Source organism: Cydia fagiglandana, chromosome 4 (assembly GCF_963556715.1).
Source record: "Cydia fagiglandana chromosome 4, ilCydFagi1.1, whole genome shotgun sequence".
Taxonomy (NCBI): domain Eukaryota; kingdom Metazoa; phylum Arthropoda; class Insecta; order Lepidoptera; family Tortricidae; genus Cydia; species Cydia fagiglandana.
In genome coordinates this window covers 10,545,461-10,570,588 of record NC_085935.1, presented here as the reverse complement: position 1 = coordinate 10,570,588, position 25,128 = coordinate 10,545,461, and the positions used below count along the sequence as shown (strand labels likewise).

General features: G+C 38.3%; 1 protein-coding gene across 1 annotated transcript in view; it reads right to left on the bottom strand.

The window, feature by feature from the left end:
• LOC134663664 (adenylate cyclase type 8) overlaps window positions 1-23,102 on the bottom strand; it is a 41,038-nt gene extending 17,936 nt beyond the window's left edge. Inside the window, exons 1-13 of the mRNA XM_063520107.1 lie at window positions 21,850-23,102; window positions 21,620-21,769; window positions 21,429-21,544; window positions 21,203-21,314; window positions 20,961-21,088; window positions 15,632-15,790; window positions 14,631-14,769; window positions 5,078-5,176; window positions 4,703-4,794; window positions 3,448-3,703; window positions 1,958-2,041; window positions 1,629-1,736; window positions 1,030-1,241 (exon numbers count right to left, since the gene is read on the bottom strand). Coding sequence (XP_063376177.1) covers window positions 1,030-1,241; window positions 1,629-1,736; window positions 1,958-2,041; window positions 3,448-3,703; window positions 4,703-4,794; window positions 5,078-5,176; window positions 14,631-14,769; window positions 15,632-15,790; window positions 20,961-21,088; window positions 21,203-21,314; window positions 21,429-21,544; window positions 21,620-21,769; window positions 21,850-22,395 — 2,201 coding nt within the window. The 5' untranslated portion in view covers window positions 22,396-23,102. The remainder of the gene's footprint in view (window positions 1-1,029; window positions 1,242-1,628; window positions 1,737-1,957; window positions 2,042-3,447; window positions 3,704-4,702; window positions 4,795-5,077; window positions 5,177-14,630; window positions 14,770-15,631; window positions 15,791-20,960; window positions 21,089-21,202; window positions 21,315-21,428; window positions 21,545-21,619; window positions 21,770-21,849) is intronic.
• Window positions 23,103-25,128: the final 2,026 nt, after the last annotated feature.

Here is a 25,128-nt window from a genome sequence, read left to right as displayed (position 1 = left end):
TCCATCAACGCGCCTAACTGAATCATGAATCACGCAACTAGTGTAGTTAAAGCGATGATTTATTGCTATTTATTTGTAGATCTTTCGTGTTCTGGCATGAGAAAAAATGTAAACAATATACTGCATGGTGAGCTTAGCTACTTTGATACTGTAGAGAATGTGCAGAAGTAAGATTATTGATAATTAAGTGGGTAAATAGGTCACTCAATATTAAAGAACTAACTCTAAAAAATATATTGTTATATAATAAATACCTAGTACAAGTACATACATATTTCGATAAGTACCTACCTGAGTAGGTACATACCTATATTGTATTATACATTAAATAATAAACTTAATATAAACCGAAAATTAAAGATCGCACACACATTTTGAAATATTTAACATGAATAACTCGCGTTCATAGTCAGGCAAATGAACTTTTATTGCTTGTATCAATTTGCAAGCTTTCATCGCTGACTGCACTTTTCTTTCAACAAACAGTAAATACTCATCGTGATAATTCTAATAGACCTAAAGGCTTCTTATGTATGTGAAGTTTAACAATGAGATATAGATTATACCTGAAAACGGGGTTTATTTAAAAAAATGTAGGCGCAAAATGATATTTCACATCTCTCAGATAAATTTATATTTTCGTGCCTTTATTGTACCTACTGATAAATCTGTTTGCCAGAATGTGTGTACCAAATTTTAACTTAGATATTTCACCGATGGTTCAACTCCAAAACATCGCGAAATAGCCTATCTATGTACCTATTATATATATATATATATTGGTAGGTATCTAAAGTTAGACTCAAAAAAGTCTGCAGCGATTTTGATAGGCCACGCAGTGCAAGTATTATTTATAAGTCATAATTTCATAGAAGTTTGACGTTTAATATAACAGTTGCACTGCGTGGGCTATCAAAATTGCTGCAGACTTTTCTTGGTACTAACTTTAGTTATACAGTATGGATTTAAAGCCCCATGGTCAGTAACACCCTGTAGAGTTATGAAAGCAGAAAGTGAGTAGTTACTAACAGGACGTCGTAAGCGGTCTCGTTGTAGTCTGCCGAGGCGTTGAAGCTGGACGTGTAGGGGTCGCGGTCAAGGCTGGCGCGGCGGTGCAGTAGCGCGGGCTGCAGCGCCGCGGGCGCCGCGTGCGCCGCCGCCAGCGCCACCAGGAACAGCGCGCGCGCCCCGCCCGACAGCGGCGACACCCATAAAGCTCCGCAGAGGGCGCCTGCGCCTATCTGCGAAACAATTAACTTACTGTTAACTAGGTAACACTTAGGGCCAGTTGCACCAACCACATTTGACAGACTGATCAACGTCAGCCGGCGCGCCCCGGCGCTTTACTATGAAACTTTCCATACATAAAAATTTAGCGAACTCTTTAAAGATGCGAATAGTTTGGTGCAACCGACCCTTAGCCGAGAATAGAGCCCTCGCAAAACTCTCTTTTGCTTAGATAGGTACTTAAATATTAGATACAGTACGTTTTTGTAGGCTTAACAGAAAAAGATAACAAAAAATTTCACACATAACTCTAAAATTCTCAGCAAACAAAGGCGAAGGCGCAGGCATTGTTCAATCCATAGCGTAATTTACAATAGCATTAGTGAAAGTAGAGGCTTTACGTGATAATAGTAAGAGGGATGTATGCAGCGCCGAGCGCCGCCTTGCACGACCGAGTCCGGACGCGGGCTGTCGTCGCCGATGGCGGCCTCGTAGTTTCCGCAGATTATCTGGAACACACAATAGGAACGGTCACGTACTTTGCTTTAACGTGCTTTATTTCCTACATACATGTTGTGAAATCTAACAAATGGTTCGTTTTAGGTAGGTAAACAATGACACTCATTTATTTTAAGCAGGTAGGCTATACAATTAAACCTACGAGTATTAAGAAAATTCCTGTTCCGGTCTCCAGAACCCGCGCCAAGATAGAAGCAAAGATAATACTTACCAAGGGAGCAATATTTGCGGCTACGAACATAGCTATGTTAAACGTGCCGCATATCAATTTCCAGTATGGACTCACGGACTTTTTCTGGAACAAGAATGATTATATTAAAATATGCCCTAGAGATTATTGAGAAGCGAGTAATAATTTTAGTAATAATGTAGGTATATGGATCATAAAATCATCATCTTCCTCGCGTTCTGCTGGCTTTTTGCCACGGCCCATGAGAACATGGGGTCCGCTACCTATACAAGAATAGTCTTATCTTAGTATCTTAAAGTCATTGGAAACAAAAAATCTTTTGATTTGGTGTTCTGCCAATGACCACAATGAAAGAGCCCGATGATAATATTTTATATCCATGGAATTGGCACATTGGCCGAACGATTGCGTCACTTCAGATATCCATATATCCATATGGAATAGACGACCTATACTGTGACGTTTTTGTAGGTGTATAACTTGCCTGTTCAGGCGAAAACATCAAAACTACTCGTATAAAAATGTGCATATTTATTTAACTACGACCTTATAGACCGAAAGCATTATAGGCGAGGCATTGACATCGTATTATGCAGTGATTCTACTTAATATGTTCTTGTACCTACTTCCTAGTGGCATTTCATTTCCTATTTCCAGTTGACTTCCTGTATAGATGATGTAAAAAGTTTGTTTACAATTTTGCACCTTACTCCATAATAAATGTAGCAAGGTGATACCTATATGTATATCTTTAACGTAGCTTTAACACATGGACATATTTAATTAATTACGTTCACGAAGCAGAATCCTCCACGTAAAAAAATGTCGTTATTTATTTAATAATTTTATTGTCGTTATTGTTATTAATACAATTCCTCCTAACTCGCATCTGGCAAAAATATAAATAATAACCATGCGACTATTTTTTGCTCAAAATTAAAGTTTTGTGTATCAAAAAGAAGTGCAAAAGTTGACGTAGTGTGCTTTTATCGTTGACTGTACTTCCTATGTTTTGCACGTATTTATCAATTCCTTATTTAAAGTATTGAGAAACTTGCGTTTTTGTTTTTTCCTTGAGGACTTCCTTCGATCACCTTCTGACTGCATCATCAGATAAGCTCGTAGTACTATAAGTATACAATGTGAATAAAATAAAATAAATACACGAAGTTAAACTATTTTTGTAATATCAGGTAAATAACATGTCTAACTTTTCGCTTCCAACGCTTCTTAAAATAGCAAAATTATGAATGAGGTATGAGGTGCATCGATCGCTGCATTGTATGACGTCATACTTAGTTCTTCTTACTAACAATATCACGCTATAACATAGCTATAATAATTTTGTATTTCATAGCTGTCTTACTAGGCTGTATGAGGACTAAAGTGGCATATTAGAAGAGAGGCATATGCTTAGCAGTGGGCGATAAAGGACTGATATGATGATGTTGATGATGATGATGATGATGAGGACTCATATAAGTTATATTTAACATAAAGCGTAACGGAACCTTGTACTGGGCGAATCGGAAGTAAGCGTAGTAGAGGACGTTCATTAGGCCGGTCTCGAGCACGAAGGCGAGATAGACGGCGCGCAGCGGCCACGAGGGCGGCACGGCGAAGCTGGCCAGCGCCACGACCACTGGCAGCAGCAGCACCGGCGGCGCCGCCACCGCCATCGGGCAAGGGTCCGTGCGCCGCGCGTACGCGGCCTCCACTTCTGCCGCTTTAAATGTCAGGCAAAGCGTCGTTGCGTCCGCTAGCTCCCTAAAATACGCCAACATCTACTTACATCCTCCAAACACAGGAAACGGTAAATCAAGATCAGCTAACTAAGAGATGTGTTTCCTTAAAAACGTATTTCATGTTTATTGCTGGTTACACAAGCGCTCAGTTGAGCCAGCTGCTTTCAGCTATTAATAATTTCGGTTTTGTATATCTATTAATCCTAATCATCATTTTGTAATATAAAAAGCTGTGTCGCGCCACATCGGACCGTGCCCAGAGCGTGCCGTGCAATTGCCGAGTCAATTAGTCAAAGACAAATCAAAATTAATATAATGTTAGTCGTTACATCACATAACACACTTAAAATTTAATGTCAACATTGTGTCTCTTACGAGATTGTGACCGGTGTCATCATTTGCCGGTAAAAGCTTGGAAGAAGGCACCACACGGACAAATGTAAAAAAATTGCGCCGAGCGGCACTCCTGTCGGACACGGTACAGCGTAACGTTAATCATCCTTAAAATGAGGTGGGTCCAGGGCCCAGGCCGATTTGTGCTATTTTCGTTTCAATTTACCATCAAAAGAATGTAGGTTGCCACTAATCTTAATCCCGAACTAGGAGATCAATTCAAACTTACATTACATTTAAACATCAAAATGATATAAATTTAAATAAGTATGTCTTTGTTAAAAGTCACCCGTGCGTCCTGCTCGTTCGTCTTAAATATTTTTTATATCTTTTTATCTAATTTTCTAATCATGACACAATTTATTCCCTATTACTGATATTGTCTGGACCGCAACAAAGCTCGCTCAGTAGAAGTCAAATCGAAATCACCACTAATTGACCTAAGCCCACCTCACCTTAAATCGAAGCAAATGATGAAGCCTAACTGACGGGCCAACCTACTACAGACACTGGAGCTTACTCATGCTTTATGTACAATGTAGGTACACATTTTTACAAAGGAAATGTTTCGAGTGGAACTCATCAAATACTCCAATCAAAGACTGAATAAAATATGAAATGTACTTACTTGTCGTCATCTCGAGTCACGAGTTCTTCTTGTAACATTGCGAGTATTTTCAATTCTTCATTGCCCTTGCTCTCTTCTTGCGGTGATAGAACCTACGGATAATGGACGAAGCGATCCTATGTAATTGACAAGCAACAAAGTATGAGCGCTTATGGTATAGCATGGTTAAAGATTGTGCTCGAACACACCTAATGAAACCGGCAGTTAGAGTGAGACTTTTAAAGCGTTCGGTCTTATCTAGACTAGAGCTAAGTAGGCTAGTGCAGCCCGTGAGCCTAGTGCCCCAGTGTCCTATTTATTTAGGCTGGTGGAGAGGTCGCGGGGCGGCGCGGGGCGCGGGCGCCGGGCGCCGCGGCGGGAGTGCACTCAACTCACCGAGTCCTCGTCGTCGTCTTTGAGGTCGGACATCGTGTCTGCGGAGTCGCCACCCTCCACTGCCTCGCCCTCGGGTGCACTTTTGTCCTCCCCTCCGAACTAGATGACAAAACAAAAACTATAAATGCATACTCATCCGACTTTCTCTAGCGTATCTCTATACGTAATTATTAATTAGTGCAGTGCAATACTGAAACTGATGTTTTATGCACCACAAGATATTCTAGTCCGGGAGCCGGCTGCATGAAACAAACCTCATCAAAAAATAGAATATACCTACCCTGTAGAGGTACCTGACATTTAGTAGATTCCAACGCACTTGGTCGGCCTAGGCTTAACCTGGCAGATTTTGTACAAATGGCAAAAACGTTGGACAAAAATTCATCAAAAAAAACCTCATCGAAAAATAGAATGAAACTTGTATGGTAGGATACCTGACCTTGAGGACAGTAAAAAAAAAGTGGTCGGCCTCACCTTAGCCTGGCAGTTTTTGCAGTCCGACCAGATTTATTGGGTCACGTGAGAGCTACAATTTACCTCATCGAAAAATAGAATGACACAAACGGATTATAATAGCTAAAATAAGCCTGTTGACGTATGTCTTGGTCGGCCTCACCTTAACCTGGCAGTTTTTGCAGTCCGACCAGATTTATAAAAAAATCATCAAAAAATTTTTATCGATAAATCGTATGAAACTTGTATGGTACGATAGCTGCCTTTGAGGACAGTAAAAAAAAAATGGTCGGCCAAATCCTGTGTTTGCAGGTTCCTGTGTCCGACCAATTTTGTGGTACCACGTGAGAGCTACAATTTACCTCATCGAAAAATAGAATGAAACAAACGGATTATAATAGCTTAAATAAGCCTGTTGACGTATGTCTTGGTCGGCCTCACCTTAACCTGGCAGTTTTTGCAGTCCGACCAAATTTATGAAAAAATCATCAAAATTTTTTTATCGAAAAATCGTATGAAACTTGTATGGTACGATAGCTGCCTTTGAGGACAGTAATAAAAAAATGGTCGGCCAAATCCTGTGTTTGCAGGTTCCTGTGTCCGACCAATTTTGTGGTACCACGTGAGAGCTACAATTTACCTCATCGAAAAATAGAATGTAACAAACGGATTATAATAGCTTAAATAAGCCTGTTGACGTATGTTATTATTATTATTTATTATTATTTATTTATTCCATAATTTAACATTTACAGTCAAGCTACACATGTTAAAAGGAGTGACATTATATAAACATTGAGAGTAAGATTTTACTTAAGTACTAACTATACAATAATTGAGCTCGGCGTCGTTATTGACTCCAGGTATCGGCTACTAACTGACAAAAACCTAGGTTCCGTGGATTGGAATATGTCAAATTCGCTGTCGCTGTCCAATATATCGTTCAGGAGAGACAATGCGCGGTGCAGCGGTGAGTGGGATAATGCCCGGGTCCGCGCCGCCGGGACTGCAAACAGCGCGCGGCGACGAGGGCGCAGCTGAATACTGCTGTGGACAGGTACTCGAAACGGGACAAGTGCTAGCAACTTAGGGTTATGTATTTGGCCACGGATTAGGAGATAAAAGTATCTTACGAGTGCCACATTTCTTCTGGCCTCGAGGGTGGTGTAGTTAACCATTCCGAGAATATATAGACTGGGGTACATGTATGGATAGTAACCATAGAGTTTATTATATAGATGACGAATGAACGATTTGTCTTGGTCGGCCTCACCTTAACCTGGCAGTTTTTGCAGTCCGACCAGATTTATAAAAAAATCATCAAAATTTTTTTATCGAAAAATCGTATGAAACTTGTATGGTACGATAGCTGCCTTTGAGGACAGTAAAAAAAAGTGGTCGGCCAAATCCTGTGTTTGCAGGTTCCTGTGGCCGGCCAATTTTGTGGTACCACGTGAGAGCTACAATTTACCTCATCGAAAAATAGAATGAAACAAACGGATTATAATAGCTAAAATAAGCCTGTTGACGTATGTCTTGGTCGGCCTCACCTTAACCTGGCAGTTTTTGCAGTCCGACCAAATATATAAAAAAAAATTCAAAATTTTTTTATCGAAAAATCGTATGAAACTTGTATGGTACGATAGCTGCCTTTGAGGACAGTAAAAAAAATGGTCGGCCAAATCCTGTGTTGGCAGGTTCCTGTGTCCGACCAATTTTGTGGTACCACGTGAGAGCTACAATTTACCTCATCGAAAAATAGAATGAAACAAACGGATTATAATAGCTTAAATAAGCCTGTTGACGTATGTCTTGGTCGGCCTCACCTTAACCTGGCAGTTTTTGCAGTCCGACCAAATTTATAAAAAAATCATCAAATTTTTTTTATCGAAAAATCGTATGAAACTTGTATGGTACGATAGCTGCCTTTGAGGACAGTAAAAAAAAAGTGGTCGGCCAAATCCTGTGTTGGCAGGTTCCTCTGTCCGACCAATTTTGTGGTACCACGTGAGAGCTACAATTTACCTCATCGAAAAATAGAATGAAACAAACGGATTATAATAGCTAAAATAACCCTGTTGACGTATGGCTTGTTACGGGCGGCTTTCATAAATTCAATGTGGCAGTGTGCGGCAGAATCCACTTGCATCAAATTTGATGCAACACATTGTGGCTGGACATTAAGAGATGAAATGTATAAGATCAAATGGTTTGAAGGACACATAACGCCTTTGCGAGTCGAAGAAATAACAATAAGATAATCACTTAATATATGTGAGGTTATCTTGTGTATTTTTATTTATTTATATTTATTGAGAAGTTCAACAGCGTTTACATTAAATAATATACAAAAAACATGAGAACTTATAGCATAGCCAATAACAGAACTTCCTGTAATTTATACATAATAAAAAATCATCTGTGGGTAGACTTGTAACTTGTGCTGTACAAGAATCGTAAATATAACTTAATTTGTAAGTCTTTAAGGTACAAGGAAAAAGAGAAAAAATTAATAATAACTGTAAACTGGAAAAAAAATCCTAAAATAGTAGGTATAGCTCTAATTTTGCGTAAACAATAAATAAAAAATAGTAAAATAAAAATACATACAGTACCTACATAAACGAGCGAATCTATTAGTTTGTATGCATTTATTGGAATTTATGTGTTCGTGTGTGTGTGTGTGTGTGTGTGTGTGTGTGTGTGTGTGTGTGTGTGTGTGTGTGTGTGTGTGTGTGGGTGGGTGTATGTGTGTAAGTGGGTGTGATAGTGCGTGACTACCAGGAAAGTTGCTTTGCAATTTGTGATTTGAAAACACGTCTGGAGGAGAAGAAAGGGTCAATGTTTTGGAACGATTTATTATAGGTACGTGCGATTCTACTCAGAATTTAATAGAATAGAATTTTGGCCATAATTGGTTCGATGACAGGGAATATGGAATAGTGTGGTGTGACGTGTTCGGCGCGTGGGAGCGCGGAGCCCTAACTGTGACAGCAATCCAACGCAGTCTAGATGCCCGTTGAGAACATCGTGGAGGAACATTTTACCATTTATTTAAATTTTGGAAGGATCACGTGCAGTTTTTCCTCTTATATTACAAGTGTTCGATTGAAAACTAAGCTTTGGTGTATACCTGGATCACCTGCACGTACAAGAAGGCGTTTCATATACGCCCGCCCATCAGATAGGTACACAAAGTCATGATGCGTAATTGCGTATGGAATACAGCATGTGTGGTCCTATTCTAGCTGTCACGTGGTATCACAAATTTGGTCGGACTGCAAAAACTGCCAGGCTACGGTGAGGCCGACCAAGCCATACGTCAACAGGTTTATTTTAGGTATTATAATCCGTTTGTTTCATTCTATTTTTCGATGAGGTAAATTGTAGCTCTCACGTGGTACCACAAAATTGGTCGGACACAGGAACCTGCCAACACAGGATTTGGCCAACTACTTTTTTATTACTGTCCTCAAAGGCAGCTATCGTACCATACAAGTTTCACACGATTTTTGGATAAAAAATTTTTTGATGATTTTTTTATAAATTTGGCCGGACTGCAAAAACTGCCAGGTTAAGGTGAGGCCGACCAAGACATACGTCAACAGGCTTATTTAAGCTATTATAATCCGTTTGTTTCATTCTATTTTTCGATGAGGTAAATTGTAGCTCTCACGTGGTACCACAAAATTGGCCGGCCACAGGAACCTGCAAACACAGGATTTGGCCGACCACTTTTTTTTACTGTCCTCAAAGGCAGCTATCGTACCATACAAGTTTCATACGATTTTTCGATAAAAAAATTTTGATGATTTTTTTATAAATTTGGTCGGACTGCAAAAATTGCCAGGTTAAGGTGAGGCCGACCAAGACCTACGTCAACAGGCTTATTTTAGCTATTATTATCCGTTTGTTTCATTCTATTTTTCGTTGAGGTAAATTGTAGCTCTCACGTGGTACCACAAAATTGGTCGGACACAGGAACCTGCCAACAAAGGATTTGGCCGACCACTTTTTTTTACTGTCCTCAAAGGCAGCTATCTTACCATACAAGTTTCATACGATTTTTCGATAAAAATTTTTTGATGTTTTTTTTATAAATCTGGTCGGACTGCAAAAACTGCCAGGTTAAGGTGAGGCCGACCAAGACATACGTCAACAGGCTTATTTTAGCTATTATAATCCGTTTGTTTCATTCTATTTTTCGATGAGGAAAATTGTAGCTCTTACGTGGTACCACAAAATTGGTCGGACACAGGAACCTGCCAACACAGGATTTGGCCGACCACTTTTTTTTTACTGTTCTCAAAGGCAGCTATCGTACCATACAAGTTTCATACGATTTTTCGATAAAAAATTTTTGATGATTTTTTTATAAATCTGGTCGGACTGCAAAAACTGCCAGGTTAAGGTGAGGCCGACCAAGACATACGTCGACAGGCTTATTTTAGGTATTATAATCCGTTTGTTTCATTCTATTTTTCGATGAGGTAAATTGTAGCTCTCACGTGACCCAATAAATCTGGTCGGACTGCAAAAACTGCCAGGCTAAGGTGAGGCCGACCACTTTTTTTTTACTGTCCTCAAGGTCAGGTATCCTACCATACAAGTTTAATTCTATTTTTCGATGAGGTTTTTTTTGATGAATTTTTGTCCAACGTTTTTGCCATTTGTACAAAATCTGCCAGGTTAAGCCTAGGCCGACCAAGTGCGTTGGAATCTACTAAATGTCAGGTACCTCTACAGGGTAGGTATATTCTATTTTTTGATGAGGTTTGTTTCATGCAGCCGGCTCCCGGACTATTCGGGTTTCTTTATTGAGATTTTACGACTAGGTATATATATCATTTAAAAAATAAGTCGCTATGACTTGAGTGCCTAATAAATGCCTAATAAATACATAGTTATAACTAACTGCTCAAGCTACAACTGGCATGGTATAAGTCTATACCTACTCGTATAGACAGATTTTGCACCATCAGTTTTAGCTCGAGTGTACCTACATATATGTATTTTACTACATATTAGTACAAGCCTTTCGATGTTCAATATAAGCATATATTATGTAGACTTTAAGAACCACCAAAAATAAGGAGTGGACCAGTGAAGTACATTTTGACACATATATTTAAAAAAAAAATATGTTAATGAAAAAATTTCGAGGGTGATATAGGGGTGATATAGATATATTCTTACAATTAGCCGAAACTATTATTTATATACAATCTATGATCATTCATTACTGTACACGAGTGCTTAGTCTTCTCAGGGACGTGTCGAGCATAAAAGGGCACTCCTACTAGAGTCTGGCTAGCCAAAAATTGTTGACAGATATTTCGTTGTTGTATCACCAATTGTCTATGATTTAAAAAAAAAGCTAAAAGTCAGTTGTCAATTGATGTCATTCATTCAAATTGTTTGCGGTTTATAAGGGGTTTATTTTAAATAAAATAAATAATTTCTATACTGAGTGTGGTTCGGCAACTATTATTTAAGCTCGTAAATAATTACGACAGTGTGCGAAGTCGACGTGTAGCGTTGTATAACGAAAAACTGCAATGTTTACAACTCCTAACCAAACGTAAACAAATTTGGAGGTTGGTGCTCTATAAATATTTTGATACTTTAAGTACTAGTTCTAACATTTGCCTATTACTTTGATTAAGTAAGTGAATTTATTAATGCCTGAATCTCATAAATAGGACAAGTGTATAAAAAAACGGATAAACTAAAAGTTCTGAAAAATATCTATAAAATCTTAATATTTGAACGTAAACATATGTGTTTGTCGTTGACTGTACTTTAAATTGTGGTAGAAATTACGTGAGCTGACTTTGAGTGCACGTAAACGTTTATTTAATTTATTTCCTTAGGTACCTTACTTGAGCACATAATATCAAAAATATTGTCTAGTATCAAAACTATAATTCCTACTACACAAAGTGTGACCAGTCCAAGATTTTTTGAATTTCCCGCCAAATCTTTAGGTAAAATTTCAGTAGCCAGACTCTAATCAACGTAACACAATAAGTACCTGCCTAACAAATGAATATGCCTCACAACATAAAAAGTACATAAACAAGAATACAACTATACTAGTATATTCAGAACATCCTACTTAACTGCCATATGTCTGAATTAGCAATCTCTAACATGAATGGAAATATCATCAATATGTTCGTAAAATTCGTTGAAATCCTGATCTCTTGGTTTTGTACTTGTGCACCAAAATCACTCAGGCTAACCATTACCAAGATTTGATATACAGTTTGACCTAAAATATTTATAATTTTTTTTCCGTTTTCAATAAAGAAGGAAGTTTGAGAAAACTTTGCTACTTAACAATTGGCTAAATAACTTGTTGACAAAATAATTTAAGATCAATTTCTACCAGAAGTACATTTGTTGACATGTTTTAAATACACCATATATTTTTTTAATTTTTCTATGAATATTTAATACCTTTAAAATTCTATTTAATGTTACGTAACCGCTTTTTCACGCCGCGCGCGTTTCCCGAAAATGGAGCGCGGAGGGCTGTGTTCAGCGTTGAATAAAAAGTATAAATAATGGAAATACAGCTCTACAATAATTATGGAATGTTTTATTGGGAATATCCTCTTTAATCATATTAATTTTTGTTTCTTAAATATGCATACTTTTTGAGATATTGGGGAAATAAAAAATATCTACTTACTTATTTCCCCCTTTTTTTGCTTATAACTTTTGATATTTTCTGTGTGCTAATACACGCTTCTAATACATTGTTCTAGGCATCATGACGAATCTAATGAGGTATGATATGACACGTATTTTTAAGAGTATTATCTCTCATTTTCATTTTTTTCAGTTTCTCGAACAGGACTACTATAGTCCGACCGTAAAAAGTCTGCAGCGATTTTGATAGACCACGCAGTGCAAGTGTCATTTTAAACGTCAAACTTCTATGAAATTATGACGTTTAATAACACTTGTACGCTGCGTGGGCTATCAAATCCGCTGCAGACTTTTATTGGTGCGACTATAGGACCATTTTGAAGATTGTAGTAAGTTTTTTTTCTTAAATTATTGTGGTTTTAATTTTTCATGGCATTTGGTAAAAGACGTTTAAGTAGGTAAGAAAAAAATCTTTATCATATTTGTATTCTCTTAAGAGACTATGCGGAAAGAAAAGAGTCGTGAAATGTCCCATACATTTCATCAACATCATCATCCAATACATTCTACGACTCTTCTCTTTCCGCACATACTCTATGAGCAAATCGTTTGTGACGTTTCATAAGGAGTCTCTGACTTGACCCATTAGGAAACCAGCCTTCATTAGATGAAGAGCTGGCACCAAAAAAAATCAAATAATTTTATAACAATTGATACCTTATTTTATTATTAAAATTGTGTTATAATCTATTTCTAGTCCTTAAATTATGACAGCTTGGCCTCATAAAGCAAGGCTGTTTAAAATGTACTGCAATTCAACCAATTACGTACAAAACGCGCCTGCAATAATGCTCACCGCAACGTTATATTAATTAGCAAAAGCAGCAACGCAGTTCAGGATGTTTTTAATAAGTTAATAATAGAAATGAACGCAATTGTCTTTGAAACAGATTGTTTAAATATCGGTAAGTTGAAAGAGATATTCTAGGATTATTTTCGCGTAGTAGCATTAGCTATACCTGGTAGGCACAAGTCACACCTATTATTAGAAAATAAAATATCATGTCCTTATATCGAACTTATCCTCTCATAAACGCCCCCGTTTTCAGCAGGCAGGTTGTCATAATTCAGAAACACTCCCGAACGCACCTGTAAGTAATTTACCTAAAGGGGCCCACTGATTAACAGTCCAACGAAAGGTATCGGCCTGTCAGTTAGAACAAATTTTTGAACAAGTTCCGAACAACTGACAGGCCGATACCGTCCGGCGGACTGTTAATCAGTGGGCCTCTTAACCGTTACAAAATCACGTGATTTTTTGGCTGCCAACTCTCCGTCTATAATGCAACGAGGAGTATACCACTTGAAAGGCCATCGGTTTTATTTTATCAAGATTGCATAATAACTTTCAAATGGGCATTCAAATCCTCGATCACAATGATATGCAGAAATAATCAAAACCGCCTGTACCATTATCATTAGCAATAGGTACCGCACTATGTAGTAAGTAAGTAGGTACCTATTTTATGTAGAGAGATAGTAAGGTAAGCTGGTCTAATGTCTAATTGCACTCTTACAACAAAATCCACGAAGCTATTTAGGATACGCGTTTAGGTATATCGTATTTTGAAGTGAATCAAGTGAACGGCGGTTAGAAGTGCTCTGCGGAAAATAATGAGATATTCAGTGAAAATACAGAAGTTATGTAAGCTTAAAGATTTTTTTCTTACAACCTTAGTTATTTTAAACATTTTGGACGTATTTTTGAGTAGGTAATTATTTTGTAAAAATTAAGTAAGTACCTACATATACTTACAGTTAAATTAAATCTCCAAACACGGGAGCAGTTCTGCTGACATCCGCACGTTTACGATATGGGCACTACGGGTGTGCAAGAGTCCGCAGTAATGTACTGTGTAAGAGTACGCGCGTACTTTTACACGCCAGCTGCTGATTTATCACAGAATCTACCGTTGGTAGAAGTATCTCAAGAATGACAGATAACTCAAGCAACTGATGATGCCATACAAAAGATGCCTTTGGTCAGTTTCCGGTGACACACGAAAATTTCCAATCAGCTAATGATGATCGACCACAAAATTCACCTATGGAAAGATCTCACGAAGTACAAATTGCACTTGCACTAAACACTTTAAATCTCGCGTTTTGTACACATATTTAATTACACAAACGGGTCTATCGCGATATATAATGTCATTGTTTTTACCTTAAACCACACCACACCACACCACACCACACCACACCACCACACCACACCACACCACCACACCTCACCACCACACCACAGCTGACCACAGCTGGTGCAACTCAGCGGAAACGTCGGAATTTAAGGTAAAAACAATGAAATTATATTGCGGTAGACCCGTTTGTGTAAATAAATTGAACAATCAGCTGACAACAGTACGGTAATTGAGTCACTCACCGGCTTGAGTACTCGGACAATGAAGTAAGTCTTGATGCCGGCCAGACGCAGCATCTCCTCGCGGCGCTCTCCGTGCGCCGGCTCCACTTCGAACTCGTCGTTTAGGAAACTTAGTGTCACCTCCGATATGTGTACGCGCCTAAAAATATTAAACCTTTGAAGTTTCATGTCATCGTATTATTTAACTTTGTTGTTAACTTGTAGGTTTTTATTTATTCTAACAAAATCCTTCTCCTCCTGTCTGATTAGGGGCTTATACCTACCTACCTAGGGAATGCTCCCGGTTCTGAGTTTGTACGGCGGGCACCGGGAATTCCCGGTTCCGGTACCGTATTTGTATAGAAAACCAGTACCGGGAGCACTCCCTATACCTACCAAAGTTTACTGTTTAAGGGTAGTTAAAGAAGATCCCATGCCCCAATGACCTTCGATCTGAATCCCTTAGTTTTCTAATGTTTTTGAACCTTATCGTATTAACAACAACGACTTTAAGCAATAATATAGTATCCCATATTTACTTGAAAGTTAATTATCTTCGAGATATTTGGCATAAAAGTTGAACAATTTTTGGCCAAAAAACTGGTTTTCTGGTCATAACTTTTGTGTTAATTAGTTTAAAATTAAAACCCTACCCCACGTTTTTAAAGACGTCAAATACGATCCCAAATATGTAAATTTCGTATAAGTTAGATATTTCATACAATTCATAGCAATCGAGATACGACAAAAGTGTTTTTTTAGACAATGTTTTAAAAAATCATAAAAAAATAAGTATTATTTTATTTCAAAATCCGGTAGACAGAAACGGAGATAAAAGATTGAAGAACCGATAGCCTTATAATTCTACCTGAAGTGCAAACATAAGAGATACGATTCAAAACTTGTCAAAAATCGATGATAACCTCGGGTAGCCCCAGCCAGTACTGTGTTGAAAACCTGCAATTTAATATTTTTTCACTAGGTAAATTGGAACTACATGGTGCCAGTTTCATCATCCTCACCCCGCCATCCCACTGCTCTCCATCTTGTTGGCTAGCTCGACGTCGCGCGAGTAGACGTCGAACTGCCACTGCCGCTGCCCCAACACTCCCGCCAGCACGGCGCCCGTGTGGATGCCCACGCGCATGTCCACTGGGGAGTTTGTCGTTTGCTGCACGTACCTATTTTAAAACAAGTACCAAGTTGACATACCTCATTTGAACATCTACAATGTAGGGTACATTGTAGAAATACATTAATAATTTTTAAGAAAAAAAAACCGACTTCCATGGGGGCCGATGAAAGATTATTGTAGATGGTACACTATGTAGAAAAGGAGGTAAAACCACCCACTTTTCTACTAGCATTTCGCTTCTGTATAATGGCTCCTCTACATGATGGGCCAACGCCGGCCACTCCAAGGGACGCAGCCATGCGGTAGAATGAGATAGCAATATCACTTGCTCCCTCTAACGCATAAATGCGTCCCTTGGAGTGGCCGGCGTTGGCCCATCGTGAAGACGAGCCATGAGGGTCGTAGTTCTAGCCTAACCTAACCCACTCCTCAGATAGCAGTTCGGTTCTGTGCGGATCGCAGTTCGAACCTAATCAAACCCACTTTTCAAGTAGCATTTCGTTTCTGTAAGGCTCGCAGTTCTAACCTAACCTAATCCTTGTTCGGTTCTGTGAGGATCGCAGTTCAAACCTAACCTAACCCATTTAATGGCGCATGCCGTGCGGTGTACGGGGGTTTAAGCGGGAGGGGCTAGTAAGATTGGCATCATCGTACTTTATACCTACATTAATTTTATGGTAGGTAATCATAGTTGTTTATTTAGTTAAGGTATCATAGTGGTTTTCTGGGTCAAGGTCCGGGTCCGAGTCCGGGTCCGAGTCCGAGTCCGGGTCCGAGTCCGGGTCCGAGTCCGAGTCCGAGTCCGGGTCCGAGTCCGGGTCCGAGTCCGGGTCCGAGTCCGGGTCCGAGTCCGGGTCCGAATCCGGGTCCGAGTCCGGGTCCGAGTCCGGGTCCGAGTCCGGGTCCGTGTCCGGGTCCGAGACCGGGCCCGAGTCCGGATCCGAGTCCGGGTCCGAGTCCGGTTCCGAGTCCGGGTCCGAATCCGGATCCGAGTCCAGGTCCGGGCCCAAACCGGACCCGGGTCCGAACCGGATCCGGGTATGGTTCAAAATGAAGGTCTCTACAACACTCCAGAGTGTTGTAGAGACCTTCATTTTGAACATGTTTGTACCTCAGATGTAATAAAGGCGTTTAAATCAATTAATGTCAAAAAAACGAATGACCTCTGGGGAGTCTCTGTCCATGCTGTCAAATCCTTAGTAGAAATTGTAGCGCCTGACTTGGTAGTTATATTTAACAACAGTGTCGATTGCGGCGAGTTTCCTGATTTAATGAAACATAGTAAAATAACTCCTTTGTTTAAATCTGGTAGCAGCTCTGACCCCACTAACTTTAGACCGATATCTGTGCTACCAACATTCAGCAAGATTTTTGAAAAATTAGTTCTTTCACAATTAGTACGACATTTTAACGGCAATAATTTAATGCATAATAAGCAGTTTGGTTTCACACGGGGTCGCTCAACAACCGATGCTGGTGTTGAGCTAATTAAGCATATTTTCGATGCCTGGGAGGAGTCACGAGATGCTTTAGGTGTCTTCTGTGATTTGTCTAAGGCGTTCGACTGCGTTTGTCATGAAACATTGATCAGGAAACTACACTATTATGGAGTTAGAGGATCGGCACTGAATTTACTTAAGTCCTACTTAAATGGTAGAATACAAAGGGTCGATGTGAGTGGACAGCGATCACCGGGGTCATTGGTCTCTATGGGTGTACCACAGGGGTCAATATCCTTTCCTGTTCCTTATCTACATAAATGACTTGCCATTCCTTGTAAAGACCCACCATGACATAGTATTGTTTGCAGACGACACCTCACTTATTTTCAAAGTCAAACGACAGCAACAAGCGTACAATGATGTAAACGATGCTATTTCAAAGGTAGTAAATTGGTTCAATGTTAATAATTTATTGTTAAATGAGAAAAAGACTAAATGTATTCAGTTTGTCACTAGTAGTAACGTAAGGCATGTGCAAACAAGTGTCATTGTGAAGGATGAGGAATTGGAATTAGTTGATAGTACAGTTTTTCTTGGTATAACTTTAGATTCTAAACTTCAGTGGGGTCCCCATATTGCTACTCTTTCGAGTAGACTGAGTTCTGCAGCTTTTGCAGTGAGCAAAATCCGTCAGTTAACTGATGTGAAAACAGCTCGATTAGTATATTTTAGTTACTTCCATAGCATTATGGCATATGGTATTTTACTGTGGGGCGGTGCTTCAGAGATAAATACCATTTTTGTTCTGCAGAAGCGGGCTATTCGAGCAATATATAAATTGAACCATAGAGACTCACTTAGAGATAAATTCAAGGAAATTGACATAATGACAGTGCACTGTCAATATATTTATGAGAATATTCTGTATGTACATAAAAATATTGTTAATTTTAGGAAAAATTGTGACATTCATAATATTAATACTAGAAATAAACATAAGCTCGCAGTGCCCTTCACACGGCTCCATAAAATTAAAAAATCATTCATGGGTAATTGTGTAAGATTTTATAATAAACTTCCAAACCATATTACTGAATTATCAATTAATAAATTTAAAAATTATGTAAAGCGTAAACTTATTTCTAAAGCTTATTATACCACACAAGACTACATGAGTGATAAAACAACGTGGGATTAATGGTGACTCGAAATAGATAATTCAATGTATGTACTTCTTTGTTAAGTTTTATTGACATTTGTTATTGACATTTAGATTTTATTCTAGAAACATTCTAGACTAGTATTTTTTATACAATTTTTTTTATGTTTGACGATCTTTTTGTGAAATTCTTAGTATTAAATTTGATCTGTATAATAATCCAATATTACTATGGAATAATATTAACTTCAATAAATTGCTCTGATAATTAGCTTAAGATAATATATTATTATGTAAAACGTTCATAAGTGCTTGTTACTAGGCCTACATGAATAAAGTATTTTTGACTTGACTTGACTATGAGTCCGAGTCCGGGTCCCAGTCCAAGTCAAAATCGAAATTCGTAATCACCAAACGTGTACCATGCGTCATTGAAGAGTTCTGTTCTGGTCATCATCAGCAGTTCCACTTCATCAAATGCGACAGTTTTTAATGTAAATGCTTGATTTTATGATGAAAATACAAAAAATCTATACGTATGCCTTTAATATTTGAGGAGTTCCCTCGATTCCTTATGGATCCCATCATCAGAACTCGAGCTTGACAAAAAATGTGGCTTAAAAACTTAACTTGCTTAACGAACATAACGAAAAGGAAAAATCGCCAAACGTGAACTATGCGTCGCTTAAGAGTTCTGTTCTGATCATCATCAGCAGTTCCACTTCATCAAATGCAACAGTTTTTGATAAAAATGCTTGATTTTCTGATGTAAATACAAAAATCTCTATACGCATGCCTTTAAGATTTGAGAGTTCCCTTGATTCCTCATGGCTCCCATCATCAGAACTGGAGCTTGACAAAAATGTGGCTTAAAAACTTAACTTGCTTAACAAACATAACGACGAGGACAAATCGCCAACCGTGAACTATGCGTCATTGAAGAGTTCTGTTCTGTTCATCATCAGTAGTTCCACTTCATCAAATGAAACAGTTTTTAATGAAAATGCTTGATTTTCTGATGTAAATACAAAAATCTCTATACGCATGCCTTTAAGATTTGAGGAGTTGCCTTGATTCCTCATGGCTTCCATCATCAGAACTGGAGCTTGACAAAAATGTGGCTTAAAAACTTAACTTGCTTAACAAACATAACGACGAGGACAAATCGCCAACCGTGAACTATGCGTCATTGAAGAGTTCTGTTCTGTTCATCATCAGTAGTTCCACTTCATCAAATGCAACAGTTTTTAATGAAAATGCTTGATTTTCTGATGTAAATACAAAAATCTCTATACGCATGCCTTTAAGATTTGAGGAGTTGCCTTGATTCCTCATGGATCCCATCATCAGAACTCGAGCTTGACAAAAATGTGGCTTAAAAACTTAACTTGCTTAACAAACATAACGAAGAGGACAAATCGCCAACCGTGAACTATGCGTCGTTAAGGAGTTCCGTTCTGATCATCATCAGCAGTTCCATTTCATCAAATGTCACTTTTTTGGGTGTATATGCTTGATTTGTTGATAAAAACTCAAAAATCACTATGTATATGCCTTTAAGATTTGAGGAGTTCCCTCGATTCCTCATGGATCCCATCATCAGAACTGGATTTTGACAAAAACGGGACCAATCTGTATGCATATACAGTCAATCAAAAAAAGAATTTTCAAAATCGATCTAGTAATGACGGAGATATGGAGTAACAAACATAAAAAAAAATAAAAAAAAAAAAATAAAAAAAATAAAAAAAAAACATACAACCGAATTGATAACCTCCTTCTTTGAGATTTGGAAGTCGGTTAACAAATTTAAATTAAATATTATTGGAAAAATCGATAAATTTACATACATAGAATGACAACACTAACATTTCATTGATTCTAGCTGTATAGATTTTGAAATTTTTGGTGAATAAATGTTTGAGTTTGAAGACTACGAATTACATTAAGTCTAGACAGTAAATTTTTACCCAATCCAAATTCCATACCATAAATCTATTATTTTTTATTTAGCTCTATGTTTTATAATCAGATATTAAAACAATAAGTAAATATTATATGTAGGTATTTAGTTGTAGTAGTAAAGCGCTGGTGGCCTAGCGGTAAGAGCGTGCGACTTTCAATCCGGAGGTCACGGGTTCAAACCCCGGCTCGTACCAATGAGTTTTTCGGAACTTATGTACGAAATATCATTTGATATTTGTCAGTCGCTTTTCGGTGAAGGAAAACATCGTGAGGAAATCGGACTAATCCCAATAAGACCTAGTTTCCCCTCTGGGTTGGAAGGTCAGATGGCAGTCGCTTTCGTAAAAACTAGTGCCTACGTCAAATCATGGGATTAGTTGTCAAGCGGACCCCAGGCTCCCATGAGCCGTGGCAAAATGCCGGGATAACGCCAGGAAGAAGAAGATATGTAGGTATTTAGTTGTTTTCAGAATATAAATTTATTAATATGAAAGTACAGGAGATGCCATAGTAAATTGTCAAATAATATCACGGGATCGTATCCCAGTCATCATATGTACGGACCGAATTGGTCAAACATTACCGACAGTCTCCCATTTCCAACACGCAACCGAGCCACAATTCCCGCATTTCAATGGATGAATACTTACTTAATAGCTTTAACCATGGACAGGCCCATATGTACACAAAGGACGGCATGGTCAGGTTTTTCTACGGGGGCGCCGCTGATACAGTAATAACAGTCCCCGAGAATTTTGATGCGCAGTTGCTGATATTTCTGAAAACAATCTTTATTTAATATCGAGTACTGCAAAATGATTCAAACAATATCTAAACGTAAATACTTAGACTTATGTCTAGGAAGTTCTAGTACACAATTGTGTATAATTACCTCTGCCAAGCGATCAAATCGAGCAAATAACTCATTTAAAATTGCAACAAGGTCTTGCGCCGAATATGTAGACGATATCGCAGTGAAACCCACAATATCCGCATACAGGATGCTGTATAGGAAAAAATATATTAATTTTGCCAAATAGGGCACTTAAAATAATCTTGTAATTGCAATATATGTAGGTTTTAACTACAGTAGCAGGAACAAAATAGCAGGAACTTACCTGACATTTTCATGGCGTGACATGTAAATCTTTTTGAACTGCGTATCAATAAGGCCAAGATCTTTTCGCATCTGCACGGCAACATGTTCCGGAAGCACCGACAGTAATAACCGCTCCTGCAAATAGAACGTGTGCTTACTTTCTGTCTGATTTATATTCTGACGGAAAGGCCAGACGATGTTAAACCTCACCTGTTCTTTGCTTTGTTGTTCAATGGTGAGTTTGTCACGTAAACTTCTTTTTGTTACTTTGAATGAACATCGTTGCTGCCATTCGCCGACACCATAAGCGGTTCCGCCCAATAATGTCGCTCCCAACAATAACAACCCATTCGATATTTGCTGCAATTAATTTTATATTATCACTGACAGTTACATTACACTGGGAAATAAATGAACTAATTTACGGTTATTGCCTTTACCTGTAAACTGAAGTCGTCAGGAAGTTTGTTTTCCGTAATCATTGCGCTGTAGTATTGTACCAATAAATAAGCGGTGAATGAGATCGTGCTATAGAGTATCAGGAGCAGGTAATGGAACGGTAGCGCGGCTAGCGTGAAATATTGGAGCACGACAGCCCAACCAAGCAATTCGTTATAAGAGTCGCCTAGTCGCCGAGACGCGCTCACTAGGAGTTGAATCCAGAGCGCCAGCCAAGCCACGTGGTTGAGCGCGAGCCTCGCGGGGCGTATCGTTATGTAGACTAGGGCTAGGGCGAGGTTGAGCAGGAGCGCGAGGGTAACGGAGGTGTAGGCGAAGGCCAGGTCGCGCTCGCCCGGCACGAGCGCCGCGAACGCCTGCAGCAGGACGCCGGCGGCTAGCAGCCGCGGCACGGCGCGTTGCCGTTGCCGCTGCGTGTACGTCGTATACAACTCCTCCTCCTTCAGGTCCGAGAAGCCCCATGGTGGAACCAAGCATACCCAACATGAAAATTTATTCAGCGCCCGCGCTTGCATCGACTTCTCCATTGTTTTCACTGCATCAAACTTAATGTACTTGAGAGGCACATTATCACTTTATTTCACCACTACAAATTTACGTAATTCACTACCACATAATTATTTAATTTAATGGTGACACATGTAAACTGGAAACTATTTGGAAACTAATAACAGTTGTATAGTAGCTACAAGAATTCAACTACTAAGCGGTTATATTGATTATAGGCAATTTTAGTATAATAATAGAATGAAATAATCGATCAAGGAAAACGCCGGTATTCATTTGTCGCGATTAAATTATATTTATTAGAGAATTTATTTAGGTACCTATTTAGGTATAGGTTGTTGGGGAAAATTCAACATGTTTAACGTGCAAACCTACTGTGACCAAAGTTTAATGTGGCTAGGTTCAGTGCGTCAGAGATCATCAGGCGGAGACTTTCCGTTACCGCCGTCTGATCGAGGACGGCTGTGTAATGAATAAATTACACGCTGAAACATTGTTCCGATGGCCGTCCATTAACTCGACTGTCTACTGACCGCCGTTTTGTCCGAACACGAGCTCTAGATACATACACCTGCTGATTTCAATATTGACAATCGTTACGACGCACTCGTAACTGGCGTGACCGTGAAGCCTCTTTTAAACGACAAGTTATTTGTTTCACTGATTTTTACTCATTGCCAGCGTTTATGTTACATTATGGAATTTCAATGTATAACTACCACATTGAACAAAAGATGTACACCTTTTAAAATTGGCTTAAATGGAATCCATTTAAAGCTATTAGCTATTACTAAAAATTAAGCATGACATTAAAATATATTGCAAAATATTATTGCTCGTTCTCTTTCTCGCTTGTACTAGAATGTGCCTTTAAGGACTAAGTATTTGGAGCAGTTTTAAGCCAAGCGCGTCCGAATAATTGAGTAATATACACATAGATTTAGTAAGTACATATATTAAAAATACCGTTGGTAATACACCCTGCTCTATTACCCTACTTTAGTCTGTGAAAATAATCCGTCACATGATACATTTAAATAATATATATTATAAATAATTACGATACAATAACCGCATTAACGCAATCGAAATACTTCATGTACTTTTCAGGCACCTTTGTAACTAAATTACAAATATTACAATATTAACGAAATAGGCGCTGGAAACTAAAATGCATGTACCTACCTATTGGTACATTATAAATAAGGAGTAACGGACTGTGTGTTACAACTATTATACACATATTAAGTCGATTTCTACGCCAAGGATGCGTTGCTAAGGATTGTCGTAGGCAACAACATTGCCGAACTATTATTAAGAAACTTTTATGTTGTAAGATATTTTGTATTAGTAAACATGAGATCCGAATACCTGTAGTTACATATACCGGGTGTGGCCTGTAACACGAGCAAATAATTAAAACATAGATTGTACTCCTCAAACGGTGACACTTTTGTTCAACAAGTTTTAAAAATTATGAAGTATTTAGACTCCCTATTTTTCATACAAAATAAATATTATCTTCAATGGACGCCATCGCAACGCCATATCATTGTGATTGACGTTGCTTGTCACGCCTTAAACATAACAAAATTCGCAATACATTGCGTCGTAGAATAAACTTTAAAGTGTATTAAAAATCAAACCACAAGTTATTTTAAAAAATCGCTGAACAAATGTTGGTCAGTATGAGGAGTACAGCCTACAGTAAAAATTTTTGCTCATATTATAGGCCACACCCGGTATATATAGTAGTATACCCTATAATGGACGTGGAACCAGTAATGGGACAAAAAAACATAATTCCTCTAAAATAAGTATCTATACTGGGTCAAGCAGATCTCGTCAGTAGAAAAAGGCGGCAAATTTGAAAAATGTAGGCGCGAAAGGATATCGTCCCATAGAAAATTTGAATATCGCGCCTTTTTCTACTGACAAGATTTGCTTGACCGTCTATAAAAAGTAGTTTATAAACACTGGCTGTATATTATCATAAATAAGAGTCCTAGAGCTGTTTCAGTTTGAAGTTTCAATAAATTTGGTTGTTTTTTAAGAAATTGGCGCCAACCCAAAAGTTGTCGTGTCACTGAAATAAAATACCACTAAGAATTCTTAACAACTTCGCTAAGAGAGATGAGTTAATTTATTAAATTTTGATTAATTAATACTTGATGAAAACTGGAATGTGTTTTGTTAATTGCATTTACCATGAGATAAGGTATACAACACACTATGTTGTGACTCCACAGATGAAAAAAATTGTGGTATTTGGCTCAATCCCATTATAGGAGCTGTAAAACTGCGTGTCTCCTATGATGGGACAATTGACAGAATGATGCTTGCCATGCCATAATTTCATGTTTAAACAAGTAAAATGTAGTTACGAAATATGTCAATCAGGAGGTATTCTCGGACTTCGGATAAATTTATATAGTTTTTCCAAACTTTTATTTAACGTGCCCTGTTAGTTAGTGTGGGTCCAATCTTGGTAGCTGAATTTGAGCCACTTTTCGATTTCCGATTCAGTTGAAATTTTGTGTAAGTACGTAATTAAGTATGCAAATCGGATGATAATGCAATATTATGATAACATGGACCTGATCTGATGATGGAGACAGGAGGTGGCCATGGGAACTTTATCGCAATAAACCCTAACTAATTGTGTTTGGGTAAATTAGAATTGTCTCGATGGATCTAATACAATAATAATTGGCTGTGGAAAGAAAAATACATTCAGCGATAAAAGCTTATAC